Source organism: Pinus tabuliformis, chromosome 7 (assembly GCF_031772625.1).
Source record: "Pinus tabuliformis cultivar Carrire ecotype Pingquan chromosome 7, CPIR1, whole genome shotgun sequence".
In the NCBI taxonomy this organism is placed as follows: Eukaryota; Viridiplantae; Streptophyta; class Pinopsida; order Pinales; family Pinaceae; genus Pinus; species Pinus tabuliformis.
The window spans coordinates 1,862,459,501-1,862,486,117 of NC_142293.1; the positions used below are offsets into that span (position 1 = coordinate 1,862,459,501).

General features: G+C 42.0%; 1 protein-coding gene across 2 annotated transcripts in view; it reads left to right on the forward strand.

Moving 5' to 3' along the window:
* Positions 1-26,617, forward strand: part of RUS1 (root UVB sensitive-like protein (Protein of unknown function, DUF647)) — a 268,404-nt gene that overhangs the window by 141,064 nt on the left and 100,723 nt on the right. The window contains exons 6-7 of one of the 2 annotated variants that reach the window (XM_089460590.1): positions 20,407-20,525; positions 21,390-21,526. In XM_089460590.1, the coding sequence (XP_089316716.1) occupies positions 20,407-20,525; positions 21,390-21,452 (182 nt within the window). In that variant the 3' untranslated portion in view covers positions 21,453-21,526. Of the gene's footprint in view, positions 1-20,406; positions 20,526-21,389; positions 21,527-26,617 lie in introns of those variants that run through there. The other variant, XM_089460589.1, reaches the window with a different exon arrangement.

The following is a 26,617-nucleotide window of genomic DNA, read 5'->3' on the forward strand; positions in this document are numbered from 1 at the left end:
TGCCACCACAAAGGTGTACAATTGAATTGACCTTCGCGCAGCCCTAACCCATGGTCTAGGTACTTTTGCGCAGCTTTGCAATGTATTGTATAGGTTCCCAAGTTATCTCAAGTGTTTTACTTATCTTATTAATCAATAACAGTTAGTGTCGAGTAAACTGATATCCTTACTTGCGTTCAATTAACCGATACAATCACATACATTCGCGCATCAAATAAACATTGTAAATTAAACCCAAAATGCAATATAATCAAATGCATTAACAGGGACTAAATACAGAGTAATTGTAGAATACTTCTCTTTATTAATATCTTCCAGTTTAATACGGACTCTATCTGCCTTGCGCACACAACTGCAGGGGTCCGCGCACTCAGCTGCGAACTTCCACTCTAGGCCTCTGCGCACTCAGCTGTAGAGCCTCTACCTACACTAAGACTTGAAACACTTAGACTTCTCAACCAAAACTCCAATGCTTCTTTTTCTCCCTGACTGCCTAGAGCGAGCTTACTTAGCTCTTTTTTATACAATCCCATGGTCCACAGACCATGGGTAGATCTTTACAGCCGACTTGATACTTTACAAAATAAGGGCGGACAACCCTTTATGACCCTTGACACCTTCACGCTCTGCGACCATAAAATATGGAGACTTTACAATTTTATTACAAAATTGTCCCAAAATATGGGCTTTTAGCCCCAAAAATGCTCTTGGGGGAACCCGTTCCCAACGGGCCCCCAACACAAACATGGTCACTCGCCCTCGAGTCACTCTGCGGGTGCGGAGATTTTGGCGTGAAGACCTCCTAGCTCGATCTGTATGACGGCAACCTCGGCGGTGCATTGCGCGACCGCCTACTTCACTTCTTCAACCAACTGCTTTGTCGCTGGTCCTGAACTGTCAGCCTGAAGCTTCTGCTTAGTCGGTTGCAGACTGGCAAGCTTGCCTTCAATGTCGGTTGTGACTGAATAAGCTTCGTCCAACCAGGGCTTCAAGCATGCCTTCAACACTGCCTCTTTGCGCTGTGCTGCATCTACCTATTCCTTCAATGTTTTGGCCTCCTGTAGCTTTGCCAGTCTCTGTGTGAGAGCGATGGTGTGCGCTGTACCTTTTACGTCGTCATAGTGCTGTTGTAGTTCTTGCGCCTCTGTCTCCAGCTGCTGTACATTAGGATCCTCCTACAGACTCGTCAGGACCTCGAACGACTGTTCAAATAGTTGTGTGCAGTCTGCTACTACACTATCTACTGCTGTTATCGCCTTTGTGATAGCGGTTGCGTGCAGCTCCTTTACTCCCAGTGGAATTGAAGGCTGGGCCCTTCAACGGCAAATCTGCAATCTGTAAGTTCAGCTCAAGCTGAACCTTAGCCAACTTTGTGCGAGCGTCGCGCACCCCTGTAGCAAGCTTGTAGACCTATTCATCTACCTCCGCATCCTCAGGAATGGCCAATTTGGGGACCATTCGGCAGGCTTCCCTCACGACCTTAATCATGCGCTGATTTGTGTTAGTAAGTTCCACCATGGAAGTGAGGGCGGTGTCTCGTTGTAGGGCCATCTGTACATTATTAATCTTCTGCTCACTGATTACCTGCAAAGCACGCTGTTTGCGGGGCCCTCAGCGCCGCAATCACCCCATCCTGCAGTAGGTGGACCACCTCGCCAGGAAGTGCTGCCAAGTTCAACCCCACTCTCTTGAGGGAGTGCTTGGGCCTGTCAGCTTCGTTTTCTGTGGTCAGTGCTCCATCCGGCAACACTATCGCTTGGGAGTCCTTCGCACGCAGCATCTCGGCGGCTTCTGAAGTACCAATGGCAACGTTGGTGGACATCGCGCCAGCTTGTGATGCGCGGATCTGCAGCTCATGCAGACCCGTCTGGATGGCCCCCAATAGTTGCTGTTACTGCTGCTTGAATTGCTGCAGTACCTTCGCGGTGACATCCCGCACCGTGTCTCCAATGTCATTCAAATCTCCGTCTGTGAGGGTGATTGGGTCCAACGATGTTTCACTGGCCTTGGATTTCTTCCACAGCCCCACTTTTTCTTCTTCTCTTAGATGTTTGATGTGGTACGACGCTGTCTGCGGGTCCGCTCCATGTTGCTCTGTTTGCTTGTCCGTTTCTTCCTCTGTTTCGGGCGAAGGTGACCTCGCGCCTTTGTCAGAGCTGCACTCTATTTCACTTGTTTGCTTTTCCGCCTGCTGGGCAGCAACACGCTCTTCCTGGGCCTTGTCAGTGGCCTCCTTCTTCCTCTTCTCAGCCAGTTGCGCCATCTTGAGCTTGGCCTCCTTTTTGCGCTGTGCAGCGGACTTGCTCGACCCACCGCTGACTCTGAGGCAGTGCGCCACTCTACCGGCCAGCGATCAAGAACTGCATCAATCGCGTCGTCCGTTGCCAAGTAAGGCAAGTCATACCACTTCTGCTTAGGGTCCTTTCGTGCCCTGACAATCTTGTCCGGCAGCAGAGGTATGTGCAGGGCGACCTTGCTTTCGTCGATGTCCTTCGGCACCTTGGTCTTGCCTTTGCGCGGAGGGAGGTATTCGGGCAACTTAGTGGTAGGGTCAAAACGCTTGACTTCAATGTCCTCCATTTCCACCTCCAAATCCTCATCATCCATCGGGATGTCCTCAATTTCTTCCTTCTCCGTCTCCAAGTTAATGGTTTTACCTTTTTCCTGTGCAGTGGGCTTGTGCTTTTGTGGGTTTCTTCTAGGCGACCCGCGCACCGGTATTGCAGCATGCTTGCCCTTCTTATCCTTCGCACTCTCTTTGTTCGGGGTAGGCTTTGGTCTAGGCATCAGTGGTGACTTGGGGACTTCAACGAGTACCTCTGCAACCTCTGGAGTAGCACCTTCTGCCTCCATAACAACCTTTGGCACAGCCCCCTCGACTGTCACTGCTTTGGTGTCCATACCTTCGGATCCTGGGATAAAATCATGGATGAAATTGTGGTTGGACACTGGAAATCGATCAAACCCTAGGTAGTCAAGCAATTCTTTGAAGAATGTGCGGATCATGCACGTTTGAGAGCTCACCAACTCAATGTTCAAACTTCCAAGTGTTTTTCGTTGGGCCTCCACCTATAATTTATAGGCCATTTTGAATTCAAATCCGACCGTTCCCCCACATTCGGTTCATTAATGCCAGATTGGCAACAAATTTCCAAGGATCTTGCCGATAAATTTTGTCTTAAATGCTGGCCGCTGGCTCGATTGGGCCACATTATCATCGTCAAATCATGAACAGTGACTTTAACAGTCACTTTTCGGCTGACCTGCACGATTTCTCCCTGGGTAGCGCAACTCTCTTCGCGCTGTCGCGAACCCTGTGACATTGCCTCGTTTCGCACAATCCTCCAATCGCGTAGTTCCCCAACCCAAGCAGTGTATTTTATAGTCCCGTGCCTCCTTTCAGCTGCCTAGAGCACTAAGACTATGTTACCTTCATATAGTCACCTAGCCGGATCACCGGTTTATGGCTTCAATCGGCTACAATTCACCTTTCCTGGGAAGGGATCTCCATTCAATTTAACCAACTGAACTGCTCCACCGTCGGTAATCTCCTTAATGGCAGAGGGCCCTAGCCAATGCATTCTGAATTTCCTTGGAAATTTATCAAACTTGCTGTCATATGACAAAACCAGATCATTTACCTTAAAGGTGCGCAGTTTAATGTACCGATCATGCCATGCTTTTTCGCGTTGCTTTTGGACCTGTTGGTGAAATCCAGCCAGAAATCTTTCTTCCTCAAGCTCAGCAAGTTGTGCGAGCCTCTCTTCCAGGGCTCCGCGATTCGTCATACCTGTGAGTGTCGCTATGCGTAGACTAGGCACAATGTATTCCATGGGCATCACTGCTTCAACACCATATACAAGCCTAAAGGGTGTCTGCCCAGTCAACTTTTTGCATGTCGTTCGATAGGCCCATAGTACTGCGGGTATGCGCAGGTCCTAATCACTTCGCTGAGCGTTGCAAACCTTGGTCAGTGCGTTCTCTAGTACCTTATTGAATACTTCCACCATCCCATTAGCTTGTGGGTGATAAGGCGTGCTTTTCTGGTGATACACCTGAAATTCCTCCATCAGCGTGCTGATCGTTTCGTTCAGAAAGTGTGTACCGCGATCACTCATCAAAACCTTTGGACACCCAAATCGCGTCAGTACATACTCAAAGAGAAACTTCGCAGCGGTCGCGCCTGTGCAGTCCTTCACAGGTTGTGCCTCCGCCCATTGAGTCAAATACTCAGTCGCGGTGATAATGTACCGCGCTCCCGTCTTCTTTCCTTGGGGCTGAATGGGTCCCACAAAATCTGTTGCCAATTTCTTGAAACGTTGTAACATCATCTGTGGGTTCAGGGGCAGCTCATCTCTCCGCAATGGCCTGCCAGTCCTTTGACATAAGTCCCACACCTTGCAGTAAGCTTTTGAATCCTGACGGAGGGTTGGCCACCACAATCCTGCGCGTAGAATCTTTTGTGCGGTCGACCTTCCTGCGTCATGCCCTCCCGTGTTGCCCCCATGAGCATCTGCGAGGATATTGCTCCTTTCAAATTCCGGTACATATCGTCGTAATACTTCATCAGACCCCATTTTGTACAGATGTTCAACAATGACAGAAAAGTCTACTGTGCGCACCACTAACTCCTTTTTCTGCTAGACGGTGTAGCCTTCTGGGGTAGTTCCTGTCGTTAGGAAGTGTATGATGTCTTCAAAGTGACCATCTGCGATGCGCACTGCAAAGAGCTGTGCGTTAGGCAATCCTTCGTCCAAATTAGTGGGCTCTTCCCCCGTTTCGATGCGCGACAGATGGTCTGGTCCTGTGTTCAATCGTCCAGGTTTCACAATAACTTCAAAATCATACTCCTGGAACGATAACAACCACCTACAGATTCTTCCCCCCAACACAAGCTTATTGACTAGGTATTTTAACGCAGAATGATCCGTATGCATCTTAAAATGTCCACCCAGCGAATAGTGTCCAAACTTCTGGAGCGCGTATACCATGGCTAATCCTTCGCGCTCAGTGGTGGAATAGTTCTTCTCAGCCTTGGATAACCTCTTGCTTGCGAACGCTATAGGATGGTCCAATTCTCCTTCGTCGGCCTGTGTCAGTATTGCTCCTAGTGCTATACATGACGCGTCTACATGTACATGAAACTCCTTCTTCCAATCCAGGAAGACTAAAATCGGCGTGGTGACCATTTTTCCTTTTAGCACATCCAAGCTTTTTTGACAGTCCTCGTTCCAACAGAATGTGACATCCTTTTTCAACAACTTCTCCATAGGCGCGGTGATCTGGGCATAGCCCTTGATAAACTTCCTGTAGTACCCAGTATGTCCCAAGGTTGCGTGCAGCTGTTTCACACTCCTCGGCGCCTCCAAGTTAAGTATCACTGCGATCTTCACAGGATCTACCATCAGTCCCTGTCTACAAACCACATGACCCAGTAGAGTCCCAAAAGGAACACAAAACAAACATTTTTTAGATTGAGCGCAATCTGGTACCTTCGACAAGTATCTAGCATTAAGCGCAAATTGGCCACATGGCGTTTTACCAACCCAAACACAGTCCAGTCATCAAAGTACACCTCCAGAAACTTATGAATGAAGTCTTTGAATGCAGCAATGACTACACGCAAAAAAATCGCAGGCGCATTCTTTAATCCGAAAGGCATTACAATGTACTGAAAACATCCCCATTCAGTCGTGAAGGTCGTCTTGCTTCTATCTTCAGGTGCAATTTTGATTTGATGGTACCCAGAAAACCCATCAGTGAAGGAGTACGCTTCCTGGCCACCTACATTATCCAATACCTCATCAGTGAATGGAGTCGGGAAAGGATCATGCACACAAGCGTCATTCAACTTCTTGAGATCTACGCATATCCTTATTTCATCCTTCTGCTTCTTTTCATGTACCACCATTGGGCTCACCCAATCAGATTCTTCTACAGGCTCAATGATTCCTGTCGCGAGCATCTTATCTAACTCTAAGTGGACCTTCTCCTTATACTTCGGATTGAGACGGTAAGGTCTTTGCTTAACCGACTTCACATCGGGTTTTAACGTGATCTTCATAACGCCCAGGTCCCCTATTATCCCCTTTAACTCCGTAAACTTGGTAGGGAACAAATCCTGGTATTCGCGGAGCAATTCAGCGACCTTATCTACCGTCGCGCCATCCCAGTAATCTCCAATCTTTGCGAATTTGGGCTCCACCTCTGTACCAATATTTACCTGTTTCGTTTTCAGTGGCGCGGTTATATCAGGATTCTTGATCTGCGGTCCCTCGACCTCGCGGTGACCCTCAGTTTTAGGGATATTAATCTTTCGTGGGTCCTCGTCTTCTTCTTCAGCAACCATGTTATAGCATTCTAGCACATGGCTCCACTGAGTAGTCCAATCGAGTTGAATCAGATCCAAAGGATCCTGCGGTATCCTAAAGATTGCTGCTTTAACTTCTTGTAGCGCTTCGTCAATACAATCAAACTTGTCTTCGACGCTGAATGTCATTTCGAACCCTTCGCGCAGAATATCGCATTCGCCTATGCCATGGCGGAGCTCTGTCTCCAAGTACCAGTTCATCGGGGTGAAATCCAAGGTGTGACAAAACAAGTGCACCCATTCAGGTTGGGGCTTCGCTCCATAGGCCTTAGCCCATTTGGCCAAGTGTGCGCACGGGTCCTTCCCGTCATACTTGTTTGTCACTCGTACCTTTGGCTTCCCAAAGCATGTTCTCATCATCCTCCTACATTCGCGCCAATCGTCAAAACTATCTTTGTGCATATCCCACCATCTCGCGGGTGTAGCGCGCAGTGTCCAGTCCAAAGCCTGAAAGAGCTGCTTCTCTGATACTTCCCTCTCAAATGCATCCAAAAACACATCCACATCATTCAAGCCATCATAAGTGGGTAAATTTCGTACCTCTGACAACACACAGCGCAGCGACTGGGTCATCATGTTACAACTCAGTGTGATTACTTCATGTAGCCGATTCTGCCAGCGCTCTAATTCTTCGTCCGAGTCTGAGTTGCAGGAACTCGTGATCCCATGTAATCTGGTCATCCACTGTCGGATTCACCCAATCTTGGTCTCGTGCTGTTATTTTATATATGCAGTCCAAATCATCATCGCTTTCGTAATTGCGCACTGGTTCAGTATAGCGTGATCCTTCAGCAGAATCTAGGGGTACTATTACGCGAAGCGATTTCTTTTCAAATATTATCTTTCGCTTTTTTAGGTTGATTACCCCGTTCATGTCAGTAGCCCAATCAATGTTAAGGAGCGCAGGGTAGGGGTTGCTGTCATCCACAATTTCTATTACTTCAAAATCAGCCAATGCGTTTGCGCCCTCAATATCTACAGTTACTCCCTGCAACCGTCCCATGGGGATGATTTTCTGTTGATTTGCCATCCTTAACTGAATCGGAGACCACTGCGGCGCAAGTCTCCCCGTCCGCTCCGAAGTTTGCTTCGGCAAAACGTTCGTGTCTGACCCCAGATCCAGAATAACCTGATCCATTTCATATTTTCCTATCTGCGCAGTGAGTCTCATCTCACTCCCTGTCCTTGCCTTATGCTTACTAATCTTCCGTACCACACGTGGTTCACCCGCAGTGTTTCCGGTGCATCTATTTATAAGTTCTTGTAACCCCTTCACAGCCTTGCTATCGCACAACAGCTTCGTGCAGGTCTCTAGAAAGGTCGTAAGCATAGAAGGGCCCTGTTGTGGCCACAACCACCACCTTATTAAAACTTGCCCTGATAGCAATTCTGAATGGGTCCCCTAGAAATTTGATCTTTCATCTCTCCGAATGATTTGTTTCATCCCAGTGATTTTAACTCTATGATGAGTCAAATTTTCAATTCCTAATGGTTGAGCCCCTTGAATAAATTTCGGTTGCATGGTTCATTCATGACCCAGCCTCGCCCTTCATTCATTCCCTTCGTCAGGACTTTTCAAATCCTCATAAGCATCCGTAGTACATTTATGCCTGCGCGCATAATCACCCCTACCCTCACTATAGTCGTTTGTGTACTTAACACACAAAACCTTCTATCGCACCTCATTTCCATTTTAACTCTTTGCAATGAAAAACTTCACAAACATGCATAAATCATCCCTTTTTCGCTTATCGCACTCAAACTTGGCACATAATGCATACCATAAGGCACCGGACCCGACAGCATTATAAACCACAATATATATATATATATATATATATATATATATATATATATATGTCGGGTTCGAAGCCCCGTCGCATATCGCAATCGGCCAAGGTCTAAGGCTTATATATATAAGGTGCGCCACTATACTCCGGACCCGACGGCACTATTAACCATACTTCATACATATGTCGGGTTCGGGGCCATATCGCATATCGCATATCGGCAGAGCCTGGGCCTTATACACAATGTGCGCGGCGATATGGCGGACCCGCCGAGCTTATCAAATATGATATATATATATTTTCGGGTCCGGGCCATATCGCATATCGCAATCGGTGGAGCCCTAGGCTTGTGTATATTGCGATATGCAATATGCCAGACCCGACGATATTTATAGGCCCCGATACATAAAATTTGAGGTCCGGCCTAAGTGACCGGAGCGGGATTTTCTTTGTATTCCCGTGTTTTCCAAAATTCCCGATATAACAAAGGGAGCGGGTTTTTAGTGTAAAAGGCGCGCCTGTGGAGTCCCGATAGTGTAATCGCACATCGGGGAAGTGGAAGGCATGGGTACTGCGACCCGCGGAGGGGCCGATACCCAATTGCGATTAAGTGAAGCCCTCAAAAACCGTGCCAAGCCTATGGATTAAGCGGGAAAATTGTGTGTTATGTGTGTTTTGTGCGTAAATCCTTTTCTTTCACACTTGTTCCCCATAGTTTTATAAAAGTTAATGAAGGCAGCGTTTATGTTTTGTTTGAACATTTCTGTTATATTGTTCACAATCATGAAGCTAATGATAACTATCTCTGCAGGCGAGAAGTAAAGGACGCAGGAGTGGATTCGAAGAGTCATGTATGCAGAAGCGTTGTGTTTAAAGATCCGGCCTTAGGCGTTCCAGGTCGGAATCCCACGTGTTGCCTGTGCATTTCGAAAGCAAAGTTGTCTCGGTTTTCATCATGGGGAGGCGACACACAGTCACCCCTTTTATCAACATTTGTTCACTTCCTCAAGAAACGAAGCGCTCCAGCAGATATGCTTTCTACGTGTCAGCGGTTACGCTGACGATCCTATCTCTGTATACTCAATTTGTATATTGAAAACAGTGGGGGGAGATGAAGAGGCAGGGAAGACCAAAAGTCATGGGATTTTGCATAAGTATTACCTCCGAAGATGAGAAGGGGCTTTTGGGTTTGGGAAGGACAACTTTGATTATTGTGAATAAAGAAAGATTGTTTAGCTCAATAAAGAGCCTGTGTTTTAGATGGATTTTCCTTTTTATCATGTGTTTTGATCAGAATGTTGTTGCTGGTATAAATGCAAATGTATATTTGTATTGTGCATATTGATGACTTACAGTTCATGGTTATGCCTGGTTACTTGAATGTGATTCAATATCATGGTTAAAACATGAAAGGTTGCTGACTCAAAACTCTGTTGGACATCAGTTGCAAGCTCCTCTTCCATAAACGGAATGTGTATTCCTGTAGGAATGATTGGATTGTAATTAAGTGTTAATGCAGCCTTGTTCTTGTATGAACCAGTGATTGATTCATCTAGACATGGAATTCATATATGATGTTTGACCTCCCTTTTTCATGCTCCTGCAGTATAGATTAGGATAGTTAGGACATGGACTAGAGTAGTTAAAGGAAGTGTAGATAAGATTTAGTAAAGTGGTTAGCTGTTTTAGTCTGTTGATTTAATTGAAGCCTTCTGCCCAGAAGAAATCTTTCAATTTCTATTACAGTTCACGGGGTCCCTTAAAACCCATTGGAACTAGCCATCCCAAACGAAAGCAGGCCTAATTAGGGTCTGTGATAGGGTTAGTTCCCTTTGTTGGTATAGCGAACATTCTCCATGTCAACAGGTCCATTTCCTGAACAGGCTTATCCCAACTCCTTGAGGTAGAGGCCTTAGCAAAGCTCTTCTTTTCTTCCATGAACGTTTCGCGTGCGCGCTCCAAATCAAATTCAACCTCCTTCACCGGAGCTTTGCGAACCCATGCGCTGTCTTCAGGTTGTTTCCCCTTATCGTCGCCCATTGCAATTCCACTTCGGAGCACTATATTCACATTCGGATCCTCTTCATGAGGCTCAGACCTCATCATTTGCAGGTTCTGAGTCGGCTGCAGTGGTAGCACCCCTTTGTCGCGTATCCTTGCTATCAGTGTAGGATAGTCCTCTATCTCATGATCAAACTGAGTACAATATTTGCACGATGGACGCATTGGGTTAGTGCATTCGCAGGCATAGTGTCCTGGTCCTCCACAATTGTAATAGATCAGCTGTCCCCGACCTCTGCCAGGTCCTCCTTGGCCTCGGCCTCGTCTGCGCCCCTGAAAGCCTATTCGCATCATCCCAGCGCTCTGGTCTGGAGGCCACGTTTCTGCCTGAACTCTATAGGCGGGTGTTCTGTCCATCATCAATTCATAACTTCGACAGTTGCGCTCATCATGGCCTGCCGTCTTGCAGAACAGTTGTTGTGGTGTTTGTACAAACTTCTGCAACAAATGACAGTTATCAGTCTTATGTTTCCCTGCTACCTGACATATAGCAAACCACAACGCAGGCCCTGCGCTCGATCTTGCTTGGGCGTCTGGCGTCAAGGGCATTGGTCCTCCTCCTGCAATATAGTTCGCAAAGACCGGGCAGTGGTCTTTGTCATGCCCCTAACCTTTACATTTCAGGCACCATATCTCTTCGCGTGCCTCCGGTCGAACTGTTTTGTCTTGCTTCAAACTTTGCATTTCGAGGCAAAGATTTTGCAACTGCGCATGGATCTGCTGAACCCCCAGATTCAGATCTTGCATTGGTGTTTCATGCAGTCTTATTGCAATCTCCAAGGCCTCTGCCTGAGTCGTAATCTTTTGTTGTGACAGTGCAACCCTTAGGTGAGGCAGGAGCGAAGCCACGAACCACTCGCGGTGCTGTCCATCTGTTAAGTTCATATTAGCTTCGTAGATTTTACACTTCAATCTCTGATCCAATTCCCAAGGTGTCTCACCTGGTTTCATTGCGATTTCCTTGAACCCCACAATCGACTATGCCTCGGATTTAGGCCTACTGAACTCTTTATTCAGCGCGGTTTGGATCTCTGCCAACTCGGCCAGTGGGTTATCATTAGAGTACTTGATGTACCAAGTTAGCGCGCGATCCTGTAAAGCACTAACCAATGTTGCCTTCTTCATGTGATCGTCTGTGATGCCCTGAGCTTCCCATACAACTTTTACGACAAACCAGAACTGGTCCGGGTCCTCATTTCCCAAGCCCTTAAACAAAGGCAGCTTCATTGAATTCACCATGTTGAACTGTGGTGGAGGTGGTGGTGGTGTGGGCGAAGTCGTAGGTGACGGTGGTGAAGGTGGAGGTGGTGTAGGTGGAGGTGGTAGTCGCGGGAACCCTTGTTTTATCAACTGAACTGCACTTTGCGGAGAAGCCTGCGTTACTCCCTCTTCGTCATTCAAAGGAGGTGAAATCAGTGGGTTATATTCAGGACCGTTTCTTCCTTCGTTTCTATAAGTCTTTCCACTTCGCATAGCTCCGAACATCAAGGTAGCTGCATAACCCGTTTTTCGCACAATAACATCTTAATCCAAGTGTTTAAAGACTTCAAGTACTTACCTTGTGGACCTTTGAAAAAGCGTCGCTTCGCCTCACTGTAACTGATTGAGGTATCGACCGCGAATTCTGTCACAAACCCTCCTATGATACGATTGAGCCAATGATCGACAACGTGGGCGATCTTATCCTTAGAGGCTTCTAGTCTCTGTACTAACTTCGGGGTCCAGACAATAGGACCGTCAAGCCTCCACCTTCCTTGGCTATTCGCTAGCTTCGCGATCCACTCGTATAACTCAACTAGAAAGGAACAAAAAAATATCTCGTGGATTTTTGTATACAGGTACCTGTCTAGCCACTGTTCCTTTGTCAGCCACGAATTTCTGTTCTCTTGCGACGCGAATTCGTGGATCTTTCTATCCAACCAGTCTTTGATCTCTTTCTTAGTTGGATTCTAGTGATACGACATCACACATCTCTTATGCAGATTCCGGTCCTGACAATGGAACCATTTGTTGGCTTTGTTGGCCTTGACCCAGGTTGAGCGTTAGTCAGCCAAACAAATCCCTACACTACTGGCCCTCTTGGCATCAGCCCGCGGAGTGCAGACCAAAGTCTCACCCGAAGCAGTATGGGGGGATGTTGGAACCAAGTTTCCGCACCCTAAGATGGTTGTGATGTCGGTTTATACCCTTTGCCCCTACTTTCGCGCAGGTCGCTAAGCCTTAGGGCTCTATCAGTCTACCCTTTATTCCGCCCTTCAATACCTCCGCGAAGGTGTATGATTGACCTTCGTGCAGCCCTAACCCGTGGTCCAGGTACTTTCACACAGCTATGACAATGTATTGTATAGGTTCCCAAGTTATCTCAAGTGTTTTACTTATCTTACTAATTAATCACAGTTAGCATCGCGTAAACTGATATCCTTATTTGTGTTCAATTAACCGATACAATCACATACATTCACACATCAAATAAACATTATAAATTAAACCCAAAACGCAATATAATCAGATGCATTAACAGGGACTAAATACACAGTAATTGCAGAATACTTCTCTTTATTAATATCTTCCAGTTTAATACAGACTCTATCCGCCCTGTGCACACAGCTGCGAACTTCCACCCTAGGCCTCTATGCACTCAGTTGCAGAGCCTCTACCTATGCTAAGACCCGAAACACAGACTTCTCAACCAAAACTCCAATGCTTCTTTTTTCTCCCTGACTGCCTAGAGCTTACTTAGCTCTTTTTTATACAATCCCATGGTTCACAAACCATGGGTAGATCTTTACAGCCAACTTGATACTTTACAAAATAAGGGCGGACAACCCTTTATGACTCTTGACACCTTCGCGCTCCGCGACCACAAAATGTGGAGACTTGACAATTTTATTACAAAATTGTCCCAAAATATGGGCTTTTAGCCCCAAAACTGCTTTTGAGGGAACCTGTTCCCAACACACTTAAATCTAGAACTTCTTTATTCAGCAAAATAAGTTAAGTTACTGTAGATAGAACATAAACCATATAAACCGTATGCACAATTGAAGACAATCAAGAACTCAATGAAACACAGAGAAGTTAGGTCAATGACTAGGGTAAAACCCAACCAGATTCTTCTTCTATTAGAAATCAATTGTTTAGCAGAGATACAAAGTACAACGAGAGAATGAAGAAGTTCAACCAAATTTGAAGATCTCTGACAACAGTTGCTGATGGAAACACTGAATCACTTTTGCTTTCCAAGATCTGCTCTTGCTCTTCAAGGCTCTTTCTCTCTCTCTCTCAATCTTCCTCTAGACTCTCCAACTCTCTCTTTCTCATGTTCGAATTCTCCTCTCACAAGCACAAGTAAGTGTGTCAAGTGAGGATGAGAGACACAAATATATAGGAAGAGCAAGGAGGTTGAATTCATGAGGGAGTAACTCCTATGCCTTGAGGAGGAGTTACATATGCCAAAATAGGAGTGCAACTTTTGTCATAAAGGAGAGGAGTGTAACTTATGCATTAAAGAGGTGTAAGAGGAATCTTTTTATGACGAGTCATTAAATTGTGTAAGAGAGTTTAAGAGGTGCGTAAGAGCATTAAAGAGAGAGAGGAATGAATCCATTAAGAGAGAGAGAGTAACATATGCATTAATTGAGGGGAGTTACATATGACATGATTGAGTCTCATGATTGAGAGACTTGAATTTATTTTTAATAATAATATAATAATGTCATAAAGAGGATAATAATAATAATAATAATATTGATGATTAAGTTAAAAATAAAACAATTGAGATTGATTAAGGACAAATAAAGTGTTTTTCCTTAAAGAGGTGTAAGGGCAATCTTTTTATGATGAGTCATTAAATTGTGTAAGAGAGTTTAAGAGGTGCGTAAGAGCATTAAAGAGAGAGAGGAATGAATCCATTGAGAGAGAGAGTAACATATGCATTAATTGAGGGGAGTTACATATGAAATGATTGAGTCTCATGATTGAGAGACTTGAATTTCTTTTTAATAAGAATATAATAATGTCGTAAAGAGGACAATAGTAATAATAATATTATTGATGATTAAGTTAAAAATTAAACGATTGAGATTGATTAAGGACAAGTAAAGTGTTTTTCCATCGTATATATATGATTACAAATTGATGGAAAGTGGTTTACTATTTTTGGAAAGTCATGGTTGCAAAGATAGACATGGCTTTCTATTTTTAGAAATTCACTTTAGAAAGGTCGGAAATGAAATTTTATTCAATGAAATTCATCCCATAGCTGTCAATTTTCAACTGCTTTAGTTTGGAATCTGCCATGATCTCATGGATGAGTAGATAGCAAGACCTTGTTGCTTTGAGTAGTGCTTAAGCAAAGTACGTGGCTGCATGTGAAGCAAGAAAGGAAGCTATATGGTTGAGGAAGCTTTTGACAAATTTGTTCAAGAAGCCTTTGGATCGTACTGTGATAAACTGCGATAATCAAAATTGCATCAAGATGTCTGGAGATCTCGTGTTTCATGCTAGGACGAAGCATATTAACAATAAGTTACACCACATTAGGAACTTGGTACATACTACAGGATGGGATCATGAAGCTATAGTATGTCTCGACAGATGATCAAGTAGCTGATATACTAACAAAGTCTCTTCCTAATAAGAAGTTTGAAAATGTTAGAGGCATGCTTGGTTTAGTTGATTTTGCTGATCTTGTTGATGATGATAAAAGTTTGGAAGAGATTTGTTGAGGTCTTGTGTGTGAGAGACATTGTCTCGGAGGACATATGGCCGACACTATGTGTTGATGTCTTGTTCCCAAAGTAGGGAGGGTGGTGTTGGTCATGGAGCTCTGACCTTAGATACACACCTAGATATCTAGGTTGATGGTTAGAAAGTAAGCTTGATGGTACCTAGAGAGGCTGAAAGCTTTATTCCATCTTAGTTCCACTCGGATAGATTCCCTTGGTCAGGAATCTAATCTGTGGCATTGTGGTGCCTAAACTGTTGAGAGACCTTGGATAGATTGCCCTGGTCAGGAATCTAGTCCATGGCATTGCGGTGCCTAAACTCTTCATAATTCATATAGTTTGAGATCTTCCTTGTACTTGTTATGAATACCTCCCTAGTTAAGAGGGAGTGTTGAAGAATGTAATTAGGCTCGGTCTTCATAAATGTATTTATTAAAAGAACGAAAAATAATTTCTTAGTATTGTTACAATGACTTATTAAAGCATGGGTTTCATGCTTGGGTCATCACTTTATTAGTCAAAGTCCCCATTGTGAACTCCTAGGATTAATATTGAGTCATTGTATATTTTATGAAACCCTTTTTGGGCTTTTGAAAGATGTAAAAATAATTATTTTTGAGTAAAAAATGAATTATGTAACCTCCACACTAAGTCGGCCTCAATTGGGCAATTCAACCTCACCAAAAGCCTATATATTGGAGTAGATTGAATTCATTTGGACACACTCTCTCACAAGTTCGATATCCAAGAAAGAGCTGGGAAAAAGTGCGAAGTTGAAGAAGGAGGCTAAAAGGAGTGCGAAGTTGGTCAAGAAGGAAGGGAAGGACAAAATCGAAGTTTTGGGCTGTCTATCTCTCTCTCTCGTGTGGGCTACTTTAGGACATCGAAGTCTATTTGTCAAAGTCGAAGCTGCTGCTGCTGCCAGTTGTTTCCTGTTGCTGCCAAGTCGAAGTTGTTGGGGTCAAAGCGCTGCTGCTACTAGTTCGAAGGTTTGGATCAAAGAAGGAATGGTTGACTTGGTGTGGAGGAGGTCTGTATATAGGTTGAAGAGTCTTAGGAAAAATATTGAGGGAAGAGATTTTGACTGATGTTTCCCCTGGATAGGGTTTTTGCACTGGCGAAGTGCCTACATGTTATGTAAAAATTAGTTAGATTAGGTTTATTATTTAATTTTTCAGTTAAATTAGACGAAAGGGCACGATCATAAGATCATGCCCTTTCCCCAAAGGGTGTCCATGGCAGTATATCAGCCAGGAACCCCATTTGTAATCATCATCATCTGTAATTCATCTTTTAATAAAATATTTATACATATATTACTGTTTTTCAAGAATTTTCCGCATTATCTGGTATTGGAGCTCCGATACTAGATAATGCTGAAAATTCAGTGTACAAGGTCGAATTGTACACCCGAACAACTACTAAAAGAAAGTTAAGAGAATCAAGAACATATCTCATCAGATTCAACAAAGTTAACAAACTCTCATGAAAAAGTTGATTCCCCAAAAAAGTCGTATGAAGAAACAAGCAGAGCGTAACAGAACCGAAAGAGAGTTTGAAGTTGGAGAATGGGTATTTGTTAAGCTCCAACCATATAAACAATTATCCTTAAAACAGAAAGGAAAAAACAAATTGGCACCAAAGTTTTATGGACCTTATCAGATCAACAAAAAGATTAGCCAAGTTTTGTATGGTTTAAGTCTTCCAGAGACAAGTCGTGTTCACAATGTCTTCCATGTATCTTGCCTTAAAAGGGCACTAGGTAACAATCAAACAGCACAAACAATGCTTCCATCCCTAGATGATGAGGGAAGAGTCATTTTAGAACCAGAAGGTATTTTGTCTACTAGAGAAAGAAAGCTTCGATATCGTACTATCAAGGAATATCTAATCAAGTGGAAGGACTTACCCGAAGAAGAAGCTTCTCGGGAGAATGAAGCATTTTGTCAACAACATCCGTCGTTACATATGCTTTGAGGACAAAGCATTCTTTCGAGAGGAAGACAATGTTATGTAAAAATTAGTTAGATTAGGTTCATTATTTAATTTTCAGTTAAATTAGACGAAAGGGCACGATCATAAGATCATGCCCTTTCCCCAAAGGGTGTCCATGGCGGTATATAAGCTAGGAACCCCATTTGTAATCATCATCATCTGTAATTCATCTTTTAATAAAGTATTTATTCATATATCACTATTTTTCAAGAACTTTCCGCATTACTACATCTTGTGTCTTGTGTTTTTGTGATCTTCATACACATAATTTGGTAATTGCTTTATGAAAGATAATATAACAAATAAGTAAAAGAAGCCAACATAATTCACAAGTAATTATCAAGAAAGAGAAACCTAACCCTCATTCTACTAGCATTGATTTCTCAACATGAGGTGAGTACACCCTCATGCATGGATAATACTTCCAAGAGTAGTGTGCCCAGCTAGTGAAAACTAAGTCATCACATGCAGGCATTGAGCCTTTGGTCTGAAGACAAACTAATGCATGGCATTCTTGGGATTTATGCTGCTCCTAGAATAGACCAACCTTATCATGTAAGAGAATTGCGCCATCTCTAAATTTAGAGCAAGAATTTATCTAATGGTGGTGCATGCATGTTGTAGGAATGCATGGGCACTCTACCTACCTATCTACATAACAATGGGGCTTCTCCCAAAGAAAACTAGCGTTGCACCTACCTCCATCTCCTATTATTGTTGTGCAAACATCTCCAGATATGGATATGCTACGCCAAAGTATGGATCTACTATCAACGTTCCATGATGAAGAGAGAGAACCAACTACTGAGCAAACAAGTTAAAATTTTAACACAATTACCTTATGAAGATCATCGAGCTTTAAGATCAACATGTTGCTACTAGGGTACAATGGAGAATGAGGAGTTGTTGCCCATAGCATTAAATGGGTTCTCTTCATCGTAGGACCCTTTTGTTTGTGGTGCTTGTGCTTGTGAGATGATCTCATTCAAGAAGAAACAAGACTAGAGACAATTTCATCCAGATCAAAGGAGATCTAAGAGAGGAGTTAACACAAAATGATTTGGAAGGGGTCAAAAGTAGGACGATTGAAGTTTCTTAAACTAGTACAAGAGAGAAATGGGTCACTTGAAGTGTTTCAAGTGTCACAAGATGGGCCACTATACTTCTTAGTGTCTTGGGAAGAAGAAGGGGAAGGACAAGCAGCAGCAAAAAGGGCAGTTTGCAGGGAATGTAGAAGCTTCAATTGAAGTGGATAAGTTGCTATTTAAGCTTGAGATAGCCTTTTCGATGTTTTTGTGCCTTTTCACTAACATTGTCTCTTGTGTAGGGTGGTATGTGGACAACGAAGCATTTAGAAACATGACCTTTGGCAGGAAAGCATTCATCAAACTTAAGCAGTTGAAGGTCAACATGCAGGTGGGTTTGCACGATGATGCCACATATCCATTTATAGGGATGGGTTATGGGTTCAATCTCTTTTCACATGCCATCAAGCGATATGATTGAGGGTATTTTGTCTTATGTGTTTTTGGTTTATCAAAGAATCTTCTTTCAATGTCAGCCATGATCAACAAGTTATTATCAGAGATGGCAACTATGACCCCAGTTGGAATTTGGCCAAAGGTATTCAAGAAAGTGGCCTTTACATGTTGCTTGCTTATCAAATCAAACATGGAGGTTTAGTGCATAATTGTGACAAATTGTGTGATCTTTGGCATGAGAGACTTTGTCACTTGCAACATGGAGCTGTACCTTTCTTGAAGGACATGGCATGAGAGACTTGGTCACTTGCATTATGGAGCTTTACCTGTCTTGAAAGACATAGTTCAGGGATTGTCGAACTTCGAGATCAAGAAGACAGGAGCGTGTAAGGGATGTGCACTCAACAAGCATACCAAAACTGCTTTTCCTAGCATCGAGCATAGATCAAGAGGGATTCTTGATCTAACTCATTTAGGTGTGTGCACCAATGACTCAAGTTTCTTTGACAGATATGATTTATTATGTTTCTTCCATTGATGATTCCTCTAGGAAAACCTGGATTTAATTTATGAAGAAAAATGAAGAAGTCTTCAATCAGTTCCAAGAGTTTAAAGCTCTTGTGGAGAATTGGACAGATAAGAATATTTAGATGCTAATATCTGATAATTGAAAAATGTATACCTTGAAGGATTTTGATGCCTTGTGCAAGGATGCAAGGATCCAAGGGAGTTGACAATACCTTACAACCCTCAGCAGAATAGGGTTGAATAGAGAAAAAACAGCTCCATCATAGAGACAGCCAAGGCTATGATTCATGATCTAGATCTACCCATGTGTCTTTGGGCAGAATCATGCATTATAACTGCCTACATTCAAAACAGGTGTTACTGGTGAGAAACCACAGGTAACACACTTTTTTCTTTTTGGTTGTCCTGACTCCTGTGTATTCATCTTTCTGGTGAGAAAAGATCCAAGCCTGAACCTTCTACATGAATGGTACCTTTGTTGGATGCAATGTGTACTCTAAGGTTTATAGGATCTATCTTCCACAACAGGGAAAGGCAATAGTGAGCCGAGATTTAAAATTTGATGAAAATGCGTGGTTATCTAAGTCACAAGATTCTCCTACAGAGGTAAATGAGGGGGAACAGGTTACTGTCCTACGTGTTGATCTACAGAGTACAGCAGACCATGATGCAGTTCGGCCAGGTTCCGGTGCAGGAGCCAATACCTCATTGCCACCCACAACAGCAAGAAAGCTTTGGCAGCATACCCAGACATTGCAGGAGGGACAAGAGCAAGAAGGGGCACCCAAGATTTCTTTCCAGAAATCTATGGAGATTTAAGAGTGACACGACTGGGTAGTGGTTAGCAACTCTCACAGAATTTGTTCCCTGGAGAATAATTTGTCCCCTTCAAACTTTACAGCTTTAATGTTGTCAAACTTTCCCTTTTGCCTATGTGCCTTTTAGAAGAATTTAGTCCCTTTACTACGATACTTAGTCAAATCTTCCTGTGATTTAGGCACCTGTGGTTTTCCTAAATCGACTCATGAATGTGTACATGCATCGACAGTATCAGAATTTACCATTAGCTAATATTCTTTATGATTACTAATAGTATGCCCAGATGAATTGGCCCACATAGGATTGTCCAAAAGTATCGGTTTGAAAGTCATGAATTTCAAACTTTATTCTTGTTTGCACTGCCCTTTAAATTTGCTTTTATCAGTTGCAATGGTAAGCAAGGTGTCTTAGTATTGAGATATGGGTATCTAATGAAGATTCTTCTTACTTTTTAGTGAAAAAATTATCTTGATGAGTTTGTAACATATTTTCCGCATTTTGATAATCATCTTGAGGTTATAACAATCTTCAGTGTAATATTTATGTGCAGACGTTTGCTGGCAATTTTATCAAAGTTAAAACTTTATATTTTGTCATTTTTTAGAGGCCTTCTTATTGAATGTGCTAAATTGCAGGTCTGATGTTCAGTGAGTATATTCGTAGTGGTTGCATACCATCTGTGAGGGAGGTCAATGATGAGGAGCCAATATTTCCTGGAGTTCCCTTCCTCAAGGCCAAATTTAAGTCACGTTCTGTGAGTCTTTTTTCGTTTTGGTCTTTTTTATTTCAAACCTCTTTTGATCGGTAAAACAAATTAAGTATAGGGACATTATCACTACTGAAATGATGGTCATCAAAATATTCATATGACTATAATTCATTTTAAATATTGAAATGTATAGTGGGAAAATATTGCTTGTTTGAAATATGGCCATTAATTTTCTACACAAACAAATAAATGGTAGGATGAGCAGTAATGAAAAGTTTCTAGATCTTTCTAAATTTTGTGTTGCACTTGTACCTGATCTTCATCTATAGCGACACCTGTTGCTAGGAGCACATTTGAGATGAATCTCCTGATTAATTGTATTGTCTGTGTGTGATCTATGATAGATCTTACCAATGCTAGCAGAACCAGACCAGTCATTGAACCGGTAGACCCAAAAATATGAATTGGATTGAAACTGGAAAAAGACTGTTTGACCAGAAAATACATAAAATATTCAAATTTTGAAAAAAAACATATATATTCATGTGCATCTAAGTCACAGGACACGTCCTCCAAGGTCCCGTGTCCTGTATTTTACGTGTCGGACACGAAAATGGCCCTAAAACGTGTCGAAAACGTTTTGCATCGTGTCCTGTAAAATGTAAAACATATTCGCTAGTTTTCATTGTGTCCTGCATCTGGAAAACACGTATTCCATTGATAGAAAACGTTGCCTGCATAAGCTGCAATTTTTTTGAAAGAAACAAATAATTTTTGAGTGGGGCAGCTCAATGAAATGACTCAGGATGTTTGAGAGTGGTTCCGGTCTCATTCGATTTCATATGGAGAAAGTAGAATTTTAGATTTCATTCAAAATGCAGCAGACTTATAAGTTTTTCAGGATTTCAGGATTGGGAGATTGTAATGTTTCCAGGGGACACCACTTGCCCGGGCTACCCCTGCCACCAGTAGAGGACGTGGTCTATCTCCTATAGCTCCTACTTCTAGTTCTTCAGCTTCTAGAGCATAGCAAACTCCACTGCCAACTCCACCAGCACCAGCATCTACATCTAGAGGGAAAGGGAAAGCTGTGGCATTTTCTCGCAAGAGGGGCAGAGTAAATCAATAGGATTAGACTTTAGTTATTTTCTTCATTTTATTGTATATGACATTATGACATGATGAGATACATTATTATATTTTTTGTTGATATTTTGAGGCTGAGTTGGGACTCAGGAGTCGGGACTTACTATTCAGGACATGATTCAATGTTATGTGTGATTTTAGCACTAGAAATAATATTAAACATTTTATATATTAGTTCTTTTATCATATTTATGTGACAATGTATTTATTTTATGTTGTAGATGGTTTAGATATTAAAAAAACTGAAAAAAAAATAATATTTTTATACCAAACGATTTTTTCCCGATTATTTCCGATTATTTCCCAATAATTACGATTTTTTTCGATTTTTTCCTTGCGCAGATATTATCCCGATAACGATTAATGCAACATTGTTGTAAACACTGAACAGTGATACATTTTGATTTTGATGACTTAATGGAAAATCTGCATTTTATGGTTTTAATATCTAAGTTCTAAATTTATAGTTAGTAGTAAGTACTTAGTAGTTTCTTATGTGCTTGTAAGTTGTACATGAACAATGAACATTGAATATTCAAGAATCAAGACCAAGCATATCACATTCTAATTTCTAAATAGTAAATTTTGATTCTATTTATTTTTTTAAAGTGAACTATGAACTTTGAGAAGTAATTATATTTTAATTTGATTAGATAAGCTACAACCTGCAATTTAATACAGATAAAAAAATATATTTCGGTATATATATAAAACGTGTCCCCTGTGTCCTGTTTCTAGGTCGCTGCGTTTTGTATTGAATACTCGTATTTACGTGTCCTCTATGTCTCGTGTCCTCGTGTCATGTGACTTAGATGTGCATGCATACGAATCCGAACCATTATACACAAATATGCAAAGTTTATCATATATATATATAGCAAGGGTGCATCTAATCACAATAGCACTGAGTGCAATCCATCTCTGAACGAAAAATGCATCAACAAAGAGGCTCTAGATGGCCTCAAGTGTTTAAAAAAGATCATGCTACAACAAATAACAACCTATCATCAAAATCATTCACTATATTGGGATCCTCATCATCAATATAACCCTCTAAGCATCAAAATATGATAGAAAAAAATTAATATGCCAAATCAGTGATTTCGCTTGGGTGAAGGGTACATTTTTACTAGGGTCATGACAGAGGAGTTCAACAATCAATGCTACCAACATCGAGGTACATAGAGGGATAGGTGATCTTGATTAAATGTTAGTTCAATACTCTCATAGATGACATATTCCAATGGAAACATTGCAATCCTGCCAATCCGGAAATCCTAAAAACTGTTAAGTCTGCCAAATTTTGAATGGCATCTAAAATTCTACTTTCTTCATATGAAATCTAATGAGGATGGAACCATTCTCAAACATCTTGAAACAATTATTCGTAATGCTAATGATATAGAAGGATGAAAATGAAAGATAAAGGAGAATGTCACTACCATTAATTACATAGCATTAGTAGGGCACTAAGGTTCAATATTAGGCTTCCCAATGTTAGAAAACCAGAAAGGCAGAAAAATTCTCTTATATTGATAATTACTTGTGATATTCTTGTAGTCTTATTAACTTTCTTTATGTTCTTTTATCTTCTTTTCATCAAGCAATCATCAAATCAAAACATGAAGATCAACGACACCAGATATAGGCACTCAACCAGGGCTAAAACCCCTCTATAGGGGAAAACCCAGTCAAACTCTTCCACTAATAGATTCAAATCAAGTTGAGACAAACCAAGACCTTAGACTTGACCAAACTACGTTCCTCCTCCACCAAGTTAGCCTTCCAAGATGATTATGCAAACTTCAGTCTCCTCTTGCCTCCCAGCTTCAACCCAGCAACAACACATAATTTTCGCCCCCCAACTTCCAAAATTTCAGCCCTACTGCAGATCTGAAATTTCGGTCCTCTTGCAGCTCTAGAATTTCGCACGTGTGAATCACAAGAGAGAGAGAAAGGTCTCCAAACTTCTTCGCTAGGGTTTCCTCTTCTTCGTTAGGGTTTTTCTTCTTCCTTGAATTTCGCACCCACTTTTCTTTTCCAGCAACTGCAGATCAAACTTGTTGTGTATGTGCTCCAAATGAGGTCGAGTTGTTGCTTTTATATAGTAGATTCTGTCTCCTAATGAGGCCGACTTGTCCAGGTTGAGTCTGACTTGGTGGAGGCCTAAATGACGTAATTTACATCAAAATAAGTTTATTTCTTGATCGATAAAGCCCAAGAAGGGTCTTTTACATGATGAAAGGACAAGGACTTTTGACGTAAACCCTAGAAGCCTATAATGGAGGCTTTGACCTAAAACTCATTGACCCAAGCATGAAACCCATGCTTTAATAAGTCAATTTCTTTTACAATGAAATTTGTTTTTCTATTCTTTTGACAAATACATTTACATTATGACTCAAATAAAATTATGAAGACTGACACTAGTTACATTTTTTAACACTCCCTCTTAACTAGGGAGGTATTCATAATTACATATATACAGAGGTACATGGAAGATCTCAAAATGGTATGCTCTATGAAGAGTCATAGCACATGCAGTGCTATAGATTAGATACTTGACCAAGGTACTCTAATCTGGTGGGACTAAGGTATACTCAAGCTGTAGCCACTCTAGGTACCATCAGGCTTTTAAGCTCTAACACCAACCCAGGGATCTAGGTGCGTATCCAAAGTTAGAGCTCCAAGACCAACGCCATCCTCCCTACTTCGGGATCTAGACATCAACACATAGGCCAACCAGATGTCCTCCCAAGCATCTTGTCTCCCCAAGATGCTTTATCTCTCCTCATCACTTAAATCAAATATATCCACTAATCCAAGCATGCTTCAAACATTCAACCTTCTTATGGAGGGATCTACACAAACAAAACCCCAATTAGTAATAAACCTTGACAGGTATATACAAGTAAACACAAACATTTGGGGTCCTCAATCATCTTGATGCTAGTTATATCAACATCAACTTATCTAGATACGACTTGTCAGAAGCTTTCTTCTTTTGCTTCTTCAGTAGTACCGAATACAACCTCGGTACTTCTCAAGTCTATTGTTTGTAAATCAATTTGTAGTACTTTCATCCATTCTGTGAAAATTTCGAAACTGAAATTCTACTGCAGCAACTGATTTATTTCATGTACTTATTCTTCACAATAAGTTATTTATGAAATCCCTTTAGCAAATATTAAAATAAACTCTACTGCAGTGATCACATAATTACATAGAGAAAAATACATGCACAAGAACCAATCACATCAACACAGTGGTTTTGTACAATTGTCCTCGGAAAAACCCAATGTGGGAAAACCGATGTAGCAGATGAGGGCTTTATTAATCTTCAGCAGGAATTGCTTTTACAAGGAGTGATTTTACAGAGAAATTGAAAGAAAACACTTGAGACTTTCGCTTTGCAACTTTTTGACACTTTGGAGACCCTTCTCCCACTCCTACGTCACCTCTGCGTCACTCTGCGTGGCTCAACGTGGCTCTGAGTAGCTCTGCGTACCTTTACGTCAGCCTGCATGAGGGCTACGTCTCACCTTTGCACTGCGTCTCTCTCTGCGCTATCTCTCACTGTCCCTGCGTCACCTCCTCCTCAGACACAACTTGTTGCTGATGCCCTCCTCTTCCTCCACCCCACAACTCTCCCTCTGAAATCGATCTCCTCTCTTGAGAATCGATTTTTCTTGAGATACTGAGTATCTGTTGGTTTTTCTCCAAATGATCCTCAAGTTTTCTCTTATACTTTTCCTATTGATGAATCAACGGCGGAGATTAAGTCTCTAATCAACGACTAAGATGAAAACAGACTTGATCCTTGTCTCTTAGAAGCTTCTCACCCTTATCTTTATTAATGCCCATTAATGTTTTTATTTTCCAAAGTTTAGACTTAGGAACCCATTTTTATTTTCTCAAAACGATTTCTGGGTCTTGGAGATCTCATGTGCCTTAGCCTCTCCACCAATTTTGATGGCTAGAGCACATTCGAAGCTACCAAAAATCAACACTTCGGTTTCATTCTTTCTTCAAGGTATTTACTATGATTGTCATAATATGCCCTCCCTCTTAACTAGGGAGATATACCCTTTCTTTTATCCAAGCTCCCTCTCAACTCAACAACTTTCTTCTTTTATTTTATTGGAGAGACATCAATCTTTCAAGACTTTATTTCTTTCTCATGGCATCATGGTCATGTTGATCATCATCATTCTTGTAGACCTAGTTTTAAAAACCAGTTCAGTTGAATCGAAAATCGGTCAAACCGACTGGTTAGCTCCTTGAGATATCAAATCAGCCTAATAAATTCTATTGGTTTGTTGGTTAGGATCGATTAGGTACCAAATCGGCTGGTTCTACTGATTTTGGTACCAAATCGGTCGGTTCGGCCGATTTAGTACCTGACCAACCGTTTTTTGTAAAAAACTGTCAAATTAGGAAGCCACATGGTTGGGCATGTTGATGGGGCTCCCAGGTGGTTTTTAGCTAACCATGGTAGGTTCCCTTCTAAATATGGCCCCCTAAGCTTATAAAAGAATGCCTAACTTCCTATTTACCTCACACATTTGATTTCTAGTGTTTGTGTGCATATGAGAGCATGGACAGTTGTGCACTGGCATTGAGTTTTGGAGCAACAACAAGTTTGGAGGTTCTTTGTCATCTTGGAGCTAGTTTGGAGCTATCTGGTGGAGTCGAGGGTTTTGATCCCAATGCAAATCTAGTTGTTGAACGAAGAGATGAAGGAAGTGAACCAACAAGACCAAGCATGGCACATGGTGACTTCTGAGGGAAGCAATAGTTGTGTAGCTTGGTGAACTCATGCTTCTAGTTCTGCTAGCCCTAGTGTTATTTCTCATGCTACTATTAGTAATGCTATTGAGGTTGGAGAGGAGTTTGAGGAGTCCTCAAATATTTGTGTAGCTTGGCGAACTCATGCATCTAGTTCTGCCAGCCCTAGTGTTATTTCTCATGCTACTACTAGTAATGCTATT